Genomic DNA, 20,946 nt, shown 5'->3' with positions numbered 1-20,946 from the left:
TTCAGTAAAGGCAATCGAACACTTGGTTTCCTTACTCTAACCTTCCAAGTCGGTACTAGCACGTCAAAATAACAACCGAAGCGCAGTGATGGCAGAGTATTTTGCAAACGTGAGATCGGTTTTACAATATTGTAGCGTGGTCCGGATGGGCGCGGCTAATTCCCATACATTGTGAGTCGATCGAGTGCAGCACAAGGCTATAATTTGGCTTATCACACATTCTCCGGGCAAACGGCTTCTTTTTCTTCCAACATCCTTTTGATTTATTTCAAAATCCCATCCCTAGCACCATGAAGCATGCAGTACGATTTGCTCTTTCTGAAAAGCATCTTTCAACTTAAACTGGACTATCAAATTTTACTAAGCTGTTTCCTCTTGCTTGTGCCGCCTCTATCGACCCGCACCCGAACCCTACTGGATGTACCTCGTGAACAATGACACGGTTGTCACTCCAGCATAGCTCACATACGTCCGCTTGCGTTCCACCAGCCGGTGCCGGTCCCCATCCCACGGAGGGCCACGCGCGGGCGAGTAAGGCCCATCTCACGCTCCCGCCAGCGGTTGCGGCAAGACGCGGCGGCATTCCTCGATGGTGCCTCCGCCCCGGAGCGCACCCCTCCGCCCCGGCCGTCCGGTGAGCGGCGTCTCATCCCAGCCGGACCGTTCCCACCCGGGGCGGCGGCCCATTCTGTCCAGAAGCGCCGAATCATCGACGCCGTCGCGCGCCGCTCGTGTCGCAAGCGTCACTCGCCCCGCCCCGTGACGTAACGTCGGCCGGCAGCCGGTCAGCCGCTAGGAGACCGCGTCCGCAATCAATCGGCGACGCGACGCGGCGCCGGCGGAAACGACGCGGCGGCGCCGGCGTAAACGGCGCGGTGAAGGCGTGGCCGGCGCGCCCCCAGCTGTGCACGACAGAGCGTCAGCTGGGGGGCGCTGCAGGAGCGGCGCCAACTATGGAGTGAAGTGGCCAAATCACGCCGCGGGCGCCTGAATTAACACCGCGGCGTGTTGACATGGGCTCGACCAAGGCAAGGAGAAACGGGGCTAGTTCTCCTAACTTTCCAAAACTCCATGTCTGATATTATGCCTAGTATCGCTGAATGAGGCTACATTTCTTTAAATATCAATGCGATTGTCACCCCTTTCCTCTGGCGTCAAGATGAATGTCACTCCTTTCCTGTGGCGTCAAAATGAAAGCTGTCGTGATTTTCGACAGGCCAAATTAGGCCGTAAATCTTGGCTGACCAGATGAACCACCAACAATATGGGCGCTATCCACACGTTCTCAGCTGGCATGTACGTATCATCTACACATAATTTTTAGATGCATGTTACAAGTAGAACTCTGCACCGCTGATTTGATCCCATCCGAATTGCTCACGTCTCTGTCCGCATGGTCGAGAATAGCTGGCTCCGTGGCTACGGGGCCGGCGATATTTATGTGTGCGTAGACAATGCGTACCCGGCTATAGTTCCCGGGTGGCCGCATATCTTGCGCCGTTTGGAAGCTCACACAAACTTCTGCGTGTGTGCATGTGTCCTAAATGTTACGCATGTGCATGCATGTGTAACACCTGTGTAGTAGGTATGCATGTAATGCATCGATAGCAAAAATCATTAGACAGTTACTTTGAATGTTAAGTCACAGGTAAAAGAAAGACAACTCAAGACAACACTCAGCAACAACAAAAAACAAAACAAAAAACAAAAACAAAAAAGAAATGAGAGCGCATGGTCACAAGCAGACACATGCACAAACAGTAAGGGATATGCGAGATGAACAAGGCAATGCCAAGAATAGGAAAAAGGCGGGAAGATCGGACGGCGCACGTGGTCCAGTCCAATGAGGATACCGACGCACCTTTCGATAAATGAACCGGTTAAAATATTAAGAGGTCGCAGGTCAGCACTGCTGAAAAGCGGACCAATATCATTGCCAACGTCATTTAATGGTTAATATTTCAACTGAAAAAGTTTTCGCTGCCTCACGCTCTGTTTCCTTTTTTACGAAACAGAATAGAGATAGGGCCACACCGAGCCAATTTTGATGGGAGCCGGGGACAATAAGCACAGTGCTCTTTCCATTGACTTTCAAACCACGAGAGTGAAACTGGGCGTCTCGAGGGCTTAGAGCTGTTTTATGGTAGGAATGAGCCGAGGGAGAGCGCCGTTTTTGCCGAAATATGGATGTCCTCAGCATGCTGGATCACGTCAGCATCAGGAGCGTGGAGGGAAAAACCACTGACAAATATCTCGATCATCGTGGGGTCGACCCCACATTGGAAGGCAACGATGTGATTATGTCGGGTTCTGGATAGGTACCGATTACCACACCTACCAGCTGTAAACAAAACAGACCGAGTATGGCCACCACCGGAAGAAAGAATCCGGTTGGGTGGACAGAGTAGGTTGAGGGCTTTGAGGAGCTTCAAATGCGTTCAAATGCGAAAAAACGCATTTGAACAAATTAAGCAGGCAGAAGAGGGTACCGAGTCTTTTGCACTCGACGCCAGAAAGAATGAGGTCAATTAAGGTGACAAGCGCGGTCTCTGCGGAAAGACGAAACCGGTCACCGCGCTGGGAAGAGAGGAAGAGGTGCTTGTCCCCCCGGCATGAGCAGAGGGTTCGCTGAGCCGCTCTCTCCGCGAGCTTGGGAAGGCACTGACGATGTGAAGGGCGGCGGAACAATGATATCAGCATGCAGGTGACAAAGGCAATCGAACCACCCTGAGGGCAGATAACGTCAGTCTCCAGGGACCGCCAACTTTTCGTAACGAAAAGAATGATCGGCCTGAAGGTAGGCAGGAAGGTAGAGGTATGAAGTAAGGTAGGTAGGTGATAGGTATCAGGGAAGAGGCACCGGCTCATGCCGCAGTTGGCCTTGACGGAGACCCAAACATCCCCACTGGCTCGAATCTCGCCTGCCACTCTAAGACTCCCCCACCCCCCAGCCCCCCCCCCCCACGCCTCGTTTCCAACACCACTGTGGTGATGACTTACACCGGCCCTCCCACGCCAGTCCCACCGCCAAGGTTCACTTTCGATTATCGCCGCAGGGCATTACGGACCGGACAGCATTCGCGGTCGCTTTCATTTGCCTGTATGCATCAGTAATCAAGACACAAACAAGACTGTTCCAACGTGACTTGAAGCGAGAACAGGAAGAGTCGGCGAGGGACGTGAGGAATTAAAGGACGCAAAGAGACCGCGAGCGAAACGAAGGATTACAGCGCAACGGCGTTGTGTCAACGTTAACGGCGTTGTGATGATGAAAGTACACCACTTGTGGATGCCATGAACATGCATTGCTTGTTAAAGCGATTACGAACATTCCGACTGCAAGAGTAAACATTTTAAAAAAGAACTAGGCAAATCATGCAGCCAGAATAGTGGTTGTGGTTAACTGAACATTGTGAGAACATGCGTCGTACCCTAATTCCCTACCAGGACATTGAAAAAGGAGGCCGCAAGAACAAAAAACGTAACATCAAAACAAAGAGCTTCCCGACGTAGCCCGCAGTAATTCCCGCCACAATACAAGACCATTTAAAAAATGACGATGAACACTTGGCCGCACAATGGATCATTTGTGATCTCGTGATGTCATCAGCTTGTGATCGTTTAATTCTTGTGATATTTCGTTTCGCTGACATTCTCCTTGCGTCCTCTGACGCCAATGAGCACGTATGAGGTTCCTGTTGTTCTGGCCAGCCCCAGCGGCCAGCCACAGCCTGCCTACCTTGCCCCCGGCGAGCTGGCAGTGTGCTGACGTGGTGGCGCGGGTCGGCGTACCGGCCCTCCTTGTCGGGCCGGGGCGCCGCCTCCAGCGGCAGCAGCGCGGCGTAGTGTCCGGCGCCGCCCACCCCCGGCGACGACCGCTCCGGACCGCGCGGGTAGAACGTGGCGTACGGGCACACGTCCGTCACGCCGCCTGCCAACACACCGAACAGAATGAGCGCACGTGGCGCACGACAGCCGCCACACGTGGCGTACGGACACACGTCCGTCACGCCGCCTGCCAACACACCGAACAGAATGAGCGCACGTGGCGCACGACAGCCGCCACGGGGAGCGCTGCAGCACAGCACGTGGGAAGATTAAGAAAAGTTGACTCGACAAATTACTTTAACTTAAAAGTTAGAATTATTTCAGTGAGACTTTGTGCACTCGGAGACACACCTGACTTATCTCACTATCAGACCATATTGCTGAGCTATATCTGATCCCGCTGACACCCAATGCCTCAAATTCACATCCTGTAAGGTAAAAGACACGCCTGTAAAGCTGACTGGACTGCAAAGGGTGTGATTCGCACCTTAATCACCGATGCAGCATGTCATGCCACTGTCGCGGTGTCCATGGCTCCCAGCTGTCACTCACAGTGTTGCCTGTTACATGCCTCATCTGTGCATCTCAAGAATTTCTCTGACCTGTTTACTCAACCTCCATTCGATCAACCAGCGGCAGCATAAGCGATGGATGGGGAGGGGGAATGGGCAGTGGGGTCGGCCCCCGTCTCCGAAAAACAGTTAACTTATGTTTACCCTATGGCGCTGCGTGGAATGACAGGAGGTGCAAATCACGCCCGCCCTTTCATGTTCTAAGAGGACTTACCCGACCTTCGCTCAACCCGTCCTCGTGACCTGCTCACGCGGCCCGCCACTGGACGTCACCATACGCCGTTCCCAAGGTGTGATCGTACCTCATGGCGCCATCGAAGCGATCCGATCCGACCCTTATCAAAATAATCAGCGTTGGGTCAAAGCGGATGCTGGACAGCAACACTGCGGCAGATGTCGCCGGGACGTGACGATCCCGGGGCATAGACGGATCTCAAAAATTTGATTGAATTTGATTTTTTTATTTTGATTGAATTTGATTGAATTGAATCAAGGAAAATCAAGAGCAAGAAATCAAGAACTCAAGAAGAAAGGGCAGAGAGGAGTCAGGGGCAGAGGTCAGTGCGATGCGCCGGCCCTGTGTTATAAAATGCAGATTCCGGAACGCAAACATCGAGCCGCCTTTGCGTCGAGCTGATTCTCGGAGCATCCAATACAGCTTTCCATATCGCTCGCTGCGCCCGTCCCGGAGAGCTGTGACGGCAGCAAGGCTGTTCAAGTAGCCCTGTCAGTCATTGACAGCCAGGTCCTGGGGCGCACGGGCAAACGGCCGCTCTGTATGGATGGACGAGCCGAATGATGGCAGTGCTACGCCGGCCTTACCTACCGGAACCCTCCCGCTCGGTCAGGAGCTAGGGAATGTCTCATCCCGTGACACGCTCGTAATCTGACCAAGCGACAGTCTCCGCTAGAAGTTCACGGTGGAGAATGTCGGTCAGCTGCCATAAAGCCCGGTAGCCGAGCCGGACCGGACCGGCCGCCCGGCCGACTAAAAACGGCCCTCCCGTGTGGTTGGACGACCTTGCGGCAGCGGCGGCGGCGGCCGGGTCGGCACGCGGCCGCCGACCGGGGCGGCCTGGCTCGACTTGGCGTAACCGCTCGCATCTCCGGCCGCCGGCCAATCGGACCGCGCCGGCCGAAAAACCGGCCGGGGCGGGCGGCGCCCCACCATCGGCCGCCCGACTGTGCGCTGTGTCCATCCGTCACGTCACGGACCCGGCCACGTGACGTCACTGCTCGTTAGACGGTGACGTCAGGCACGACCGGGCAGGTGGCATCAGGCACGTCGGAAGCAATTAGATCGCGCGCCGTCCGGGAGACGTGATCCGGGGCGAGAACGGTGCCAGGCTCGAGCGGGCCCGAGTGGCGCTCGCTGTCAGCGGCGCCTGGATCAGGCGGCCGGAGTGGCGCCCGCTGTCAGCGGCGTCCGGCTGGAGCGGGCCGAAGTGGTGTCCGCTGTCAACGGCGCCCGGTTCGAGCGGGTTGGAGTGGCGCCCGCTGTCAATGGCGCCTGTATCAGGCGGGTCGGAGTGGCACCCGCTGTCAACAGCGTCCGGCTCGGGCGGACCGGAGTGGCACCCGCTGTCAACAGCGTCCGGCTCGAGCGGACCGGAGTGGTGCCCGCTGTCTGCGGTGCCTGACTCGAGCGGGCCCGAGTGGCGCCCGCTGTCAGCGGCGCCTGGATCAGGCGGGCCGGAGTGGCATCTACGCTCAGGTGGGTACCGGCTGTCGTGGACTAATGTCTGCGGTGCACCGAAGCGGCCCCAGACTCAGAAAAGCGACAGTGGTCAGTTCGGATTGACCTGCTAGCTATCTATAATAATGTAGTTTAAAGGAACCATGACTCGATGTACTCAAAGGTCCAAGGGGCTCAATGACACCTTTGTACCAGTGAGAGCCGGCAAACCTACCTTGCGAGGACATAACTGATACATTGACCCTCGCTAGGCATGAGCTACTCATTTTCATTCGCTCCAAGGGAGCGGAATGGTAGGCAACACTCCTGGTATGGCGCCATTTGATGTCTAATACAGCTAGTGTCAAATCAAAACCAGTGGATAGCCTGGTGTGTAATGAATAATACCACGTAGCTATCACTGTTGTAGCCGTTCAGGCCGACCGACGGCTTTCGCGGTCAGGCCAAATTTCTTGCATGAGAATGCCTAGTAGAAAAGTTGCAAGTTTACGGATCGAGAAAGGTACCTCTCCAACTAAGACAAAGGGCCCTCCAATGGTGAAACGACCCCTCGCTGAAAAGGTTACCGGATATAGGTTATTCGATTTCGAGAATGCAAAATTTCGTCGTATTATTTGCATTTTTGCCTCCTTTAACTGGAACATCGCCATGCGCTACCGGAAGATGCATTGTGTTTGCATTTGGAAGTCAATAAACTGAAGACTGCCGGCTGTAAATGAGTGGATGGAAAGATGGCTGGACGGAATAAACTACCGTCGCTCGACATTTTACAACGGCTCAATGGACTATTTCCATAGGCCGCATGACATTAGCAGCAGTCAACGGGCGCACGAAAATGATGATGCATCGGGAAGAAGCACCTTTGAATGCTTCTGGGAATCAAGTCGCGCGTTTAAAAGGTAGTCCGGGCGTATATGTCACCCGCGAGAAATTTTTTGATTGATAAAAGGAAAAGATTAACATTTACGGCGGCGCGAATTATTTTTTAATCTGGTTGTGGAACTGGAGGGGTAAAGGTAGGATTTCTAGAGTTTGTGTTGCTGTGATTGTCCATCCGTTCAGAGGACATCCTTAAGTGTTACCGATAATGTTTGCGTCCCAGTGTAATCTTTGAATGGTATGAATTGACTGGGAAATCTTCGAAAGCATTATTTTACGACGGTCGTTATCGCGCGCTGCCTGGTAGTGTATGTAGCCAACGCCGATTGGTTTAACGGAAACCGCATTGCTGAACATTGGTCACTTAGCTCTTCAGATTGCGAGCACGCAGGATCAAAAAATGTTTGTCCTTTGTTTCGCCAGTCGATGCTACCAAAGGATAAACGTATTCAGGCAAACATAGGCCACTTTTTTACTTGAACCTCACTTTGATCTACTCTTTTGAAAACTTATGAACCCCTTACCTTTTTAAGGGGCGGATGCTCTTTGGGCAGAACACTAGGGGCACTTTATCGTTTCAGCTCAGAGGCTGCAAGGCCATTCCATCCCAATGCGGGGTATTACAAGGGGGCGGGATCCCTGGTCGATCTGGAGGCCCTCAGATGCACACATCAAGCATTCGTCCCCTCCCTGACGCGGGAGGCCCTCTGACCCGGGAAATTTACCCTTAATAAACGCAGGTGCCCTCAATGACGCAAAGCATTTTTCTGTCGCCGCAGGGGTCCAATAATTGGCACGAATGCCCCAGTTTGGCTTAACGGGACTTTGGCTGAAATGGGCGGATGGCTCGCATCGAGTATTGGGGCCCTGACTAGCACAAGGCTCTTCCGTTGTCACACTGTCGACTCTCGTCATAGGCTATCATCTCATTTCAGTGTCAGAGGGTCCCGACCAACGTTGAGGACCCTCTGAGATTCGGGGTTGTGGCCCAAGGGCCCCTTTTCGAAATCTAAGGGAGGGAGGGGCACGTGGCTCCTATGCTCCTCTCCCACCTGCGCACTGACTGCCATTACAAAAATAAAACACAGGCAAAAGGCGTAAAGATTTGAACGTCTTCAGGGATCATGTCACCTTCCAATGAACCCACGTGACTTGTGAGCAAATCTGTTTGCAAGACATGGGTTTCAATGAATGTGCCAACCACCATGTCATATTTAAGGTCCATGTTTTATGCCATTTTTTCGTGGTCGCAGATACGCCAATTCAGAGTTGGCATTCAACCCGTCCATCCGCATCGGTGGACGTGTCATGACTACCAGACGCTTCCGGGGGTGGCCTTAACAAGTGAGCTATCCTCAGCGGACCCGGCGCCACATCACCCGTTGCATGTGGTTCCTGGTTCATGGTTCAAATTGTGCCCTCACATCTGAACTGAACGCCGCCATAGCTGAAAAATAAATGTAAGGACAGATGGTGCGGGCCATTACGAAAAGGCATACGCTCTACTCATGAAGGCTTCATGAATGCCGTGGTGTGTTCTGGTCCGACATCCTTAGCCTTAAAACCACCAGACGCTGTTCGTGAACCGGCTTAAGAGCTGCTCAGAGAACGCAAGTGCAACTCCTCGAATTGGGCTTATTCTCTGGAGCTCTCCTTAGCTCTCAAAAGATCTGCAATGCTCCGGTGCATTTTGACTTTGTAGCAGCGACCGCTGTCGGTGCTCCGAAACATACTCCGCCAATTCAAAGGTACCCGTAGTGGGGCGTACCTGATGCGGGTGGTCTTTCGTAGCGTAATTGCAGAACGTTTATGCAGCGATGCGTTCTGTTTTGTAAAAAAACGTCCACCGCATAGCTCTAGTTCGCTGAGGGGTAGGCCATAACTTCTACTTCGGCAGGGGGGTGCCGATCATCGATCCCACCCGCAGCCCAAAAAGACGTGATCCAACAACGGGCTCTGAAATTCCAAGCACCGCCCTCCAGCGTGTGTCGCAAGGGACTTCAAGGAGAGAGAAAGTTACCAAAACTTTGCCCCGAATGAGGCTCGGGCGACGCGTAGCCGCGTCAGCGAGCCAGACAGGCATGCCGCGTAACTCTCGCGCTCGAATCACAATGCGGCAGCGACCGACCTGAGCCCCGGAGGAGACTGGGCGGCGGAGGCGGCAGCGACCGACCTGAGCCCCGGAGCAGACTGGGCGGCGGAGGCGGCAGCGACCGACCTGAGCCCCGGAGCAGACTGGGCGGCGGAGGCGGCAGCGACCGACCTGAGCCCCGGAGGAGACTGGGCGGCGGAGGTGACTGGCGCGGCAGACGAGGCTCCATTGTCTTGCTGTAGTCGCTGCTCCTTTCGTCGTACCCAGGGGGCTCCGGCAGATACAATGGCGTCTTCCGCCGTCCTAAAGGCAGGAGTGACGTGATGATGATTGTCAGCTCCTTTAAAGGCCACAAAGCAGCCTTTAAAGGCCTTCGATTTCACGCAGCGCGGGACTCCCCAATTTTTGGCCCGCCGATTACCGCCAGTCAAGTGTATGAAATCAAGTGTGAGAAATTAGTCAGTTCCACCTATGAACACTGAGAACAGACCTTCTGTGGCCATTTCGTAACCAAACCGGGTAGGTGTCAAAGAGCGAATGGGAAGGAATCCGATAATTTCTTTCTGGGCGCACAAACGCTCTCACCTAGCAATAACCTCACGCCCCTATCCTCCTATCGACCCCAATTCACATTGCGTAAGCAGCAACGAACACCCATTTCGGTAACCATCGCTCGTGACTAGCATAATACCTAGCCGGCGACTAAACGACCTGAACCATGACCCGGCGCGTTGCTATGCCAAACGCAAGTCACCCGGAAGCGTGACCTCGCGTCTGTTTCAAGCAGAAATGAGTTGCGGCGGCGGCGGCGGCAGCGGCGGTGAAGGGTTCACTCCAGCACCTCACAGCCCCGGTGCCGCACAGGTGCTGCCTTCACTCCACCGGCTGCCGCTGCCACCATACAACACACACACAAACCGGAAAAAGAACAGGTAGCTCCACACGCAACGAATGCTTCCTGGTGCAAAGGTAAAACATACGCAACTTACGTCTCCGGACTTAGAGGTGGCACACCAGCAGCCTCACGTCTTCCGACGCTAAGGTCGTAAACCAAACATGTGACGTCTCTTGACTCGACAGTAGCACGCCAGAGAGCTCACGTCCTTTGATGCAGGTAAAGCGAACCTGGATATACGGAACAGATGCTCCTCATGCAGTGATGGCAAACTGGGCAACTCGCCTCGCTCAACACAGCCATGCCGTCCAAATCACATCCCCTGACTCACGAGTAGCGTCCCTGACCTGGGACACTCAGATGGCAGGCCAGGTAACTCGCATCTTCTGACGCAGAGGACGCGGACGGAACAACTGTCGCAGATGTAGCCGACTGTGCAACTCACGTCTCCTGACGCAGAGGTAGCAGGCTGCGCAACTCACGTCTCCTGACGCAGAGGTAACAGACCGTGCAACTCACGTCTCCCGACGTAGATGTAGCAGACTGTACAACTCACGTCTCGTGACGCAGGGGTAGCAGACCGTGCAACTCACGTCTCCTGACGCGGAGGTAGCAGACCGTGCAACTCACGTCTCCCGACGCAGAGGTAGCAGGCTGCGCAACTCACGTCTCCTGACGCAGAGGTAGCCGGCGGAGGTGATCATCAGCAGGCTGAGCAAGCCGGCCAGCACTGGCACCACCACTCGCAGGCCGACGGAGGGCGTGCCGGTGCGCACGTCGGCAGTGCCGGACGCCGCGCTCACATCTGCAGGCGCCCGAGGCATTGTGTCAGCCGGCCGCCGGTTACGCCCGGCTCAACGGGTCACGCGTGTCATGTCTTGTGGACATGATGCAAGGCACGAGTGGCTGTTTAATGGGCCAGTTTTGACATTTAGTACCCGTCAGTCATGTTTTACTTGGAAGCTGCTGAAGCAAAGAAGCTAGATGTTGGTCTCCTTAGAAATAGCATCGCTGCCAAATCTGGATCAAGCGACGGTTTGACCATTATCCCAATCATTATGTAGCCGCGACGTCAGAATAATCGTCTCACCCCGCCACCAGCGCACTGCAGTCCTGACCCTCTGACCAGCCCACAGGCTCTCGATCGCCAGCTGATGACACGTCATCTGGCCGCTCGTTAAATTGGAATTATTTTAGCGGTACTATTTTGTGTGTGTATGGTGTTTCGTATTGAGTAAGGGCGACCAGGAACGAGTGAGTTTCGCTCCTAAATATAAATACAACATGTTGACCTCTCTCGAAGCGGGCTAACGCTCCCAGGGCTGAGCGTGCCAGCGACTGCGTCACAGGCAGCCTGCTGAGCGTGCTGGTAACTGCGTCACAGGCAGCCTGCTGAGCGTGCTGGTGACTGCGTCACAGGCAGCCTGCTGAGCGTGCTGGTGACTGCGTCACAGGCAGCCTGCTGAGCGTGCTGGTAACTGCGTCACAGGCAGCCTGCTGAGCGTGCTGGTAACTGCGTCACAGGCAGCCTGCTGGGCGTGAGGGGATGGTTTTTGGCGGGCAAGGCTACACGAGAACTGACTGATTTTGTACAGAGGGATGCCGGCAAGGTACCGGTATGATCATGTGTTGCGCTCCTCGCCCACCATAAGTTGATTGAGTACAAAACTGTCGGAATAGAACTGGCAGTGCAAAATCAGCAGCGTTTCTAGAAAATGAGTCTTGGTCTCATAAGTATCGACGGGCGATTGTCGCATATCACATTTTTTACGTGGCACCGGTATCATCTTCTAGTTATTACAAGGACCAGTTAATGTTCGAGCAAAATTATAAAGTCAGATATAAAGTCGTTTCAAGAAACCGTCAAACACATCATTTCGCATAAGCGTGCATGTCTAAATCAAAGTGGATGATAACGGAGTAGCACTCGGTATAATTAGAGTGGGTCCCCTGAATGTGAATGTGGCTCTCCGGGCGCAATAATGCCAGTCATATTCACAAACCAATCACATTATCCATGCAAAAACAATGCCTAACTTGGACAGTGACTCCGTGGAATACCAAGGGAGTTGTGTAGTAACAGGACAATCAAGCTAGATTTGCACGTTTCGCCGCGTCTGATGAGCTGAAAGAAAGAGCACAAGTGCACCTATGCCCAATCACAGCATGTTTAGCTAACAGAGGACGTTGGTAACCACCCCTCGATCATGTCTGACGTCAGACGTCGGCTGGTCAACTCACAGGAGAGGAAACGGACTAATTTATTCACACAATATCCCAGTCTGCCCAGAGCCAGAAGCATCACCGCGTTACGAAACCTGTTATCTCGGCGTCGGTAAAACATCTCTACGTGTCCGGCCGAAACCCAGCATTACGGCGTCTCAGCCCTAATAATAATTGCCAGCCGCCGAAGATATATACTTCATGCGCAATTACAAGAGACAGGGAAAGGAAGGCGAGACAGTGGAAGCGATGGCCGCCCTATTTACATTGCCTAACACGACTGAGCGGAGCCGAGATGTGCCCCAGGCGAGGTGCAGCGCTGCAGAACGCTGCTGAATATGAACCCAGAGGACGGCGGTGCATGGCCATTACGAGCGCGTGACAATGAGCCGCGACTGTGCTCGTGTTTACGTCCAATTGGTGACATGTTATCTGACTTATAATTTGATATATCACTCGCGGAAGGCGGCGGTGTTTTGCTAGTGCATCATTCGAGACCGACGTGTCTGAAAGCGGGTAAGGTTGGAACCAGGAACAGGATGCTTCACCACCTTCATATGCGACGCTAGCCATGCAACGCAGTGAAAACGCCGCAGACGCGCTGGTGTAACGCGGTCGAACGCCATCACGACCAGAGCTGTGAACGGGTAGAGCTGAACTTCCGGACCATTCCAAGAACCAATTAGAAAGAGCACCACGCTCTCTCTGCGTCACTGACTGTTCAATGAAGGCTTCATTCGACGCGAATAGACGCGTCCTAAGCTATTCTGGAGGCAGCTGATGCGTGGGCGAAAAACTGTACTTGCACAGAGTGTGCACCACTTCGCCGAAATGCCCGCGTAAGCACCAGTGTAGCCTTCTATAGCGTGTGCTAGGCGGGGCAATCACAGACGTGGTCATTATCACTATGCAGATAATTCAAAACAATCAGCAAGTGGAGCCCATCGACTTTGGAAACTCATGCAGATACTAGATATGAATGCATCGAATCAACTGCCTTCATGAATTTAGCTGCCAGTGGTGCACTGCCGGCTAGAGGCTGTGCGCAAATTAACAAACCAATATCGCAGGAAAATCCGCTGGCTACAAGCCATGTCGGGCATGCCAGTTGCAATAGCCGACTTGGATGAATTTGCAGTTATTTGTTTCGGCAGCTGTGGTAAGCACATCGCAAAATGCACAAATAGTTATGTTGGCACGTTGGGTACAATGGTCAAGATTACGAGCCTGCATAGTTGTCATGACCAAATTTTCCTCGGTTTAGATTACGTCTTGTGTTGCGATTCATTGCGGCTGGGTCACAATGACGCCACTGGGTGGTTTTATGTGTATAAATTCGAGCCCTTTATTGGGAATCAACCACTTCACCTTCTTACACAGCCTGGGTTTGGTGCAATGCGTCACGAAACAAGGCGCAATGCTGAGCAAATAGTTGTGAGCGCGAAAATTTAGGAAATGCTGGCCAGTGATATCAGAAGGGCTTATGATATGTTTGAAAATATTTTTAGCTGGGATGTAGTTCATGTGAATAGATAGCCTGTCAAATATCTTGTTTTCATTAAATGATAGCCTTTGGAGTAATCTTCACCTCCTTCTACTCTTCGATCACAGCCGATCTAATGATAATCAACTTCAAACCGCATTGATAAAGGGTTAAAACTCGCACGCTCTGGCATGCATATCTCTCCCAGCCAACAAAAATAAAAAGACGATCTGACTACAACTCAGGTTCTTAATGCAAGGCATTGTCAATACGCATACAACGCACAGATGACGCGATGCCGTCAGAATTTTGCTTTGTCATATACCGGCTAGCAACCGTTTTCGTGAGAAGACATCCAGGGTAGAAACGCAAATGTGCGTTGACTATGCTGTAGAAATCAAGTAAATGGATGTTTTGTGCGTAGTTGTCCAGTTTGGAAGTCGTTTTGGCAGCTTGTTATATGACGCAGCTTTCTCTAACTATTTGGCAAAATCTAGCTGGCTGTGTTACACCTTGCCCCTTTCGAAATGTCGTCTTACACCACAAAATGCCACATTCGCTACCATTTGTTTACCTACCTTCAACAACCCGACACAACGCGGGCTTGCACCATAATTCCAGACCGTTAAGAAGTAACAAACAACTTTGGCATCGTTTCATCCCAAGTTTCAGCATAATAAGCATCTCAAACAGCCTGTTCACAAACAGCTCAAACAAACAGCGCCAATCTCACATTGTCTGCCGGTGGCGTGGGCTAAAGGGATTCCCTGCTTTCAACTCAACCGGTGGGAACATCAAACACCTAGTACAGAAGCCCGCGGCCGAGCCTCTTCCGCCAAACAAATACCTGTTGAGATTCCAACGTAAGCAGATTCAAAGCCTAGTGTGCCCATCTGGCCTCCGACGGCAACAGGCAAGGCGCTGCGTTCTGTGTTGCCCACTATGTCGCACCTCCAGGTGCACGCTCTTCGTCCCGCTATGCACAATTCATCCAGCGGCCACTCCCGAGTCTCCAGCCGGTGAGCCCCGGGCTCCAGCCGGTGGGCCCTGGGTCTCCAGCCGGTGGGCCCCGGTTCTCCAGCCGGTGAGCCCCGGGCTCCAGCCGGTGGGCCCTGGGTCTCCAGCCGGTGAGCCCCGGGTCTCCAGCCGGTGAGCCCCGGGTCTCCAACCGGTGAGCCCCGGGTCTCCAGCCGGTGAGCCCCGGGTCTCCAGCCGGTGAGCCCCGGGTCTCCAACCGGTGAGCCCCGGGTCTCCAGCCGGTGAGCCCCGGGTCTCCAGCCGGTGAGCCCCGTGTCTCCAGCCGGTGAGCCCCGGGTCTCCAGCCGGTGGGCCCTGGGTCTCCAGCCGGTGGGCCCTGGGCCTCCAGCCTTCAGTCTCCGGTACGATATTCACCACCGGTGTGTAACAGGCTGCTGAGCCACATTATCATGGACAACATGCACCTCGGACTATCATGAACCGCTTGCAAACAAATGCTGAATGACGAATGAGGAGGGTGAAATCCACGTGACTTGCCGGCTCAGCCAACACTTGAACGGCGAAAATAATCCCTATGTCGCAGGTCGGTAACATACCTCACTGGAATAAGCGTTTGAACCTCGCATAAATTGTAACGAATTTAGCTTACATGTCAGACCAGTTGCTCAGCAGGATGGTGTGATGTGTCAGCAGAATCACCTATTCATTTAAATCCGTCCCGTTTTTTCTTTTGGTGAGCGCGGTCGCTTCTGCCCTGGAGGTCACAACACACGGCGCCGATGCCGGCGGTGGTTCGTCTTTCCGTGCCAAGGATCTGACCCCGAGCTCAGGCCAGTCTGCAGCCAGGAATATGCGCTGTCGTCCAGTCAGTCGTCAATAACGCCTTGAACAGGCAGGCCGACTGTGGGCCGGGCGGGTGAAGGTAAGTAGAGGCGAGCTCCAACTAACGCCGGTCACATGGATGGCCACCAGACCTGCGGCGAAACCAGTTCCACAGGATAGGCTAACCGTTTCTGTTGTTCCATCTTGCATTCTTCCACCGTAAGGACGGATGATAAAACGGCCGTACACTGTTGAAATATGTAGATCAATCAATTTTCTGAGTGGCACCGCTAAGTGGACGCGACTTGAAGCCATTCTCCAGCGTGTATTATCAAGAGCGATTTCTTGTGAGAAGCGGCTGGTAGTCACGCTAAGCGTCCCGTCTACCCAAGCGTCCTTGCCGTTAACAAACCCTGCGGCGCCTTTCATGTCTTAGAGTTGTGCGCCGCCGCTGGCGATGTTGGGGAAGCTCAGTGGCACTCTGAGACTTCCACCATCAGCATGAGGGTAGCATCGCTGGAGCTGTAGGATCTCCAAGCTATTCGGCTTTTGGCGAGATGATATTTGTGATTGAGATTTCCGCTGATAAACCTTGCGTCATAATTCCTCAAACTGGTCAGCTGACCTGCTTCTAGCCCGTCTGGATTGGTTGACAGGAAAGCGTTTCTATCGATAAGGTAAGCTGTACTGAGGAGGCCCAGGGGTAAAATGCAGTCACGAGGCAGGAGACGGTGGTCATCGAAACGAGGGTTTGGCGGGACACCGCCTAACTCTGTAACCATCAGCAGTCGTGCTTGGTTAAGCAGTTCCACAGAAGACGTGTTGTTGCTCCCGAAGGGGGCGTGAATGTTGCTGAATAGCGGCTGAACTACGTCGTTTTAGTCGAGGTGTGAAAAAGGGTGAAATGCTCGGCGTGCTGCATTTCTGCAAAGAGCGCGAGGGTGAAAAGATGGACAGGAAACCTTTCTGGCACGACAGCTGAAAACCTCCAGCCAGCAAAGATTTTAGCGTCATATGTGCACCATGATTTAAGCACGTCACATCGGCCGTCACATCACGTTACGCAGTTAAGCACGCCGAACACATCAGCGGTCAGTTGACAGAGCCGGGGTATTTTTGCCGTCATCATCCACGAGCGGCGTGATTCACATATTAGTGAGACGACGCATGATGCTTTCAACATAATGTTTCGTTATTAGCCACGTCGATATCGTGCCCTTCATATCAGTGAAACATGTCTTCGGCAATCGGTTGAATCGGCGGGCATTACACGATCTCCTACGTCATGGGTACGTGGGTAGACCATGATGAATTGTTTGCGAGACGTCGAGCCAAAAGACAGGTTTGTCAGGAACCTGGGAAAACAACCCCAAGAAGGGGTGAACCATCCAGCTGTTATCAAGTCAGAAGTGATCATTATGACAGAAGTGTTACATGACAAGGACGGGCGATGGTCGTCCTACATGAACCTCCCTCGTCACTCCAAGCTTTTCCCATCACTAATAGCTTTCGATGGTGGTGTCACTCCACCATATGACGCACCATACGACACATTACGTCAAGGACACTTTTGCCTGCATCAATCCATTCGATGTATGTTTCGTACCACATCGAGCTACTGAATATCATTGTCATTCCGTTCGGAGGCAGTGATAATGGCCTTCGGAATATTTAACGGCGGGTTTTCAAACGTTACATTCATGGTCATTGTCAGGCATTCTGCTTTGCAATAGAAAGGCGCAATTCATCAATCGTGAACCAACTGCCCTCGAAAATCGACTACACACGGCATTAGAAGTTCCCATGTGACGTTTTGTCACCACGTGCCATAGGGAGAGTCGAAGGGGGTTCAGGTCGCGGTGAGCTACACGTAGACATGCAGCATCCACTGCCAATGAAATCTGTCATAACCTACGTTATCCCTCCATGTCAGCTGGGATCAACCCATCATGTCAGCACGCATGCTTGGATACTAATGACAAACATGCGGTCACTACCAGTTCTAAACTATGGTTGGGAAGCGAAAGTGCTGTGTGATTGCTTGCGGCCCAAAACTACACTTGGAAAGCAAAAGCATTCACACAATATTTTAGATAACATCGCCCTACATTTAAACATAGTCGGACAGCAATGTAAGGTACAGATATGAAATCGAAATCGAGATTCGAGTGAGCCAACTACCCTTCTAGCCCGTATGCATGGAACATATGCGTTGTTTCTCGGGCACAATTAGTGTTGCTGGTATGCTTCAGGAGCGACGGCACTGGTGAACGATTTGGTGATGCTGGATAGGCTGGGGTGGTGGAGCAAAGATCATGACTGTATGGTCACTGCCCATCTTTTACAGGTAACTCTACAGCCGTAACGATCAATTCTGAATTTGTCACTTGCATACTTCAGCCCCCCTTGGGGCAATCTGTCCTCGTACCTTTAAAAAAAATCGATGCCTGGTTGGGCATACGACCGACTGTAGTAAATCGGAGGCCTTCGAAACATCCTGCAACCATGAACCTTGGCATTTGGAGCAGCTTAGCACCACCAAATGCTGAACAAACACAATAACATGAGCAAATCAGCCAGATATGGCCCGTAAGAAATCAGTGTATTACTGGCTCAAACCTAAGTTCTTCTCGGGCACCGTAACCCTCATCGCTGCCTGTTCAAGATGAGTCACATCTAAACAAATCAAAATTTGTTAACTTTTGTTTTGGTGACATCAAATTCAACAAACAAAAGGACAGTTTGCAGAAACAATGTGACAAAATAACACATGCAGACAATTATCTTTGTGATTCATATATCCATTCATGTCTAGCAGTTTCGCCAACAGTTGTCTGTACTTGAATAACACACCATCCGAAACACAGAAAACATTGTGTCAAATTTTCCCGTTCTTTTCCCGAAAATAAATCGGCGTCAAAACCGATTTATACAGCCGGACCTGATCGTGGGCTGTGTCGGGCTTTCCCATAAATATCAGCACCGTGCTATCGTGCAGGCCGTCAGGTTGCCCGATTTGAGGACTTATGCGCGTCACATTTTCGAACGAAGTTACTAACTATGAAAAACACAGCCCCGACCAAATTGCATTCTTTCCTTCTTACGCACACATTCTGTCTGTTTGCAGTATAGGTACCTACGCCCATCACATTAGTTTCAAACGTATAATGATTGTCTCGACGGGAAGCATTCGAAAAAAATCAAAAAGCTTTGGGCCTGGTGAGGATATTCCTGGGATGCTACAATTTTTGTCAACATCACAACTAACACCATGTCTATCTCATTTGCGTTTCCAAGGGGATCTGAGCATTGTTCTTCAGGCAATGACATCAAAATACACTTGCTCCGTTTCATTATGTGGTTTGGGGGCATCACGTAATGGTTTAGTGGGCATATTCAAACCATAGACTTGTGGTGGTGACCTGCTGGTGCATTTGTTGTTACTCACAGCTTGGTGCTTCTGGGTGTGGCCAGACTACATATGGTAAGCGATAGTGTGCCGTTGGGCACTTGGGTAATAGGAAAACGCAGCTGATCTTGCACCCAGCACTCATTTGTAACTCATTGAGTGACATCACCATGGACAAGTCGCGGTTGGCTAGATATTCATGCGCACGTACAAGGAGAGAACATTCCAGTTCTAACTCTTTTTAAAATGTGTTTTGAGCTCATCCGGGTGCGTTGTTTGGTAAGTTGTATGGTCGCACACATATACAGAGAACACCATAGAAGCTTCATTTTAGGCGCCCTTGCGGGACAGTTTTGACCATGCCTTCGCCGCTAGGATGCCCGCCGTACCACGTATGCCTACAGGGGCCCACTCAATGTCATGGGTGGTCAGAGGACTGCTCTGGTGACCCAGAGCGAGGCCGTGCCTGCCACGCGGGGCACCGAACCACTGTCACCTCTTCACGGTATCCAAACGATGGTTGTGGCAGATATAGGGACGATTCGATCTCGACTTTGGCTTCAGCTTTGCGAGACCGTAGTTTTCCTCCTATGGCTTCAGCTTAGGCTTGGGCTTTAGACCGTTTTTTCCCGCTTGGCTTTGGCTTCGGCTGCAAATCATTTTTGAATTATGGCTACGACTTTAGAATCACCAGATCCCGAACTGCCAGCCTGAACTTTCTCGTAGTCATTTTGTTCATAGCAGTTGTGACTTTACGTTATGCAGTCTTGCCCGTCGTGCCACCGTAATATACCGCATTATTTCGCGAGGCTGCGACGCGTAGTTACCAAGCTCAAAATAAGAACCGAATTCTTAGGACCAATTAAGACCTGAAGAAGGCTGGGCGGACCAATTGCCGGAAAAGGTTTTACATGTACTAGTACACAAGACGAGAACGAAAGTGCGAAAAAAAATGTCATCCACCATGTGAACACTTTGACTTCATAACTTTGCACCACCATTATTACATTTTCTGATCCCATGCAGTCCCAACAGACGCGAAAATGGTTCTGGTTCCACAGAGCAACGTCGTGCACAAGATTCTGTTTCGGCTCCGGCCTCGTTATTTTAAACTGTAATGTTCGGCTTTGTCTTCCCATTGTTCGAAACCCTCGACGTCGGTTTTGGCTTCGCGTGTACAAAGCTGGAAGCCACGGGCTTCGAACACGGCTTTTCGTTTCACAGAAATGAAGCTTATGGCTGAAGTTTCAGCTTTGTAGTTACAAACTTCAAAGCCACTGGTTTCGGGTTCCTTTCTGCTTCGGCTACCGCCTCGACCTTGAATTCGCCTTCATGGGATCGTCTTCGCATTGGATTCGGCCCCGGAACCAGAAACCTGGAAGCCTGGTTTCGTCTCCATCCCCCTGATCGATACCGCCAACTTCAAACTGATTAATGAAATCACGTAACACGTTTTGGCTGGCAAAACTGTAAGCACATCGGTCAAGTAGCCTCCGTCCGTCGACCAAATGACATAAGGCCGCCCAGCTGGTTCACACGATCCGTATCGTAATGTGACGTCACAAGGCTGCGAAAGTCTCGTGGAATATGTGTGCAAAAGATCGCCGACGGTGACAGGAAGACCAGCTCATTAGCCCTTAACAGAATTAACTCACAGGCCGTAGTGGTTCAAGACGATAAGGAAGTAGTACAAGGGGTATAATAATCAACCAATATGTCAGGAATATCTCCTGTCGTGATCCAGCTTAGTGAGAAGCTGTCCGGCATGTTTGTGGCATGAGAAAGCATCTAATCAAGTCATAGCTGCACGGCATCAACTTACACTTTTCAACATGTTTCAGAACAAACTGCGAATCACGCATCCGGGTGATTCCAATGCTTTATAATCTCACCTCAGCCAAAAGTGCACACTGTTGAAATCCAAATGGGCGTCTAAGATATTTTATTATTTATTCGGTGGCATGATGTCTATCCGGAACGGCATTCCACCTAAAACACAGCTGCCGAGAAATCCTAAGGCATTCCACCTAAAGCATTGCCGGGAAATCGAAAGAGAACGCTACCACGAC

At 52.0% G+C, this 20,946-nt stretch overlaps 1 protein-coding gene across 1 annotated transcript in view; it reads right to left on the bottom strand.

Moving 5' to 3' along the window:
- Positions 1-20,946, bottom strand: part of LOC119092012 (uncharacterized) — a 35,560-nt gene that overhangs the window by 11,765 nt on the left and 2,849 nt on the right. The window contains exons 3-5 of the mRNA XM_037214963.1: positions 10,630-10,767; positions 9,239-9,370; positions 3,740-3,931 (exon numbers count right to left, since the gene is read on the bottom strand). Of these exons, the coding sequence (XP_037070858.1) occupies positions 3,740-3,931; positions 9,239-9,370; positions 10,630-10,666 (361 nt within the window). The 5' untranslated portion in view covers positions 10,667-10,767. The remainder of the gene's footprint in view (positions 1-3,739; positions 3,932-9,238; positions 9,371-10,629; positions 10,768-20,946) is intronic.

This window comes from Pollicipes pollicipes, unplaced genomic scaffold (assembly GCF_011947565.3).
Source record: "Pollicipes pollicipes isolate AB1234 unplaced genomic scaffold, Ppol_2.1 Scaffold_3447;HRSCAF=4054_pilon_pilon_pilon, whole genome shotgun sequence".
Taxonomy (NCBI): Eukaryota; Metazoa; Arthropoda; class Thecostraca; order Pollicipedomorpha; family Pollicipedidae; genus Pollicipes; species Pollicipes pollicipes.
The sequence above is the reverse complement of the archived record's forward strand: the minus strand, read 5'-3'. Positions and strand labels throughout refer to the sequence as shown.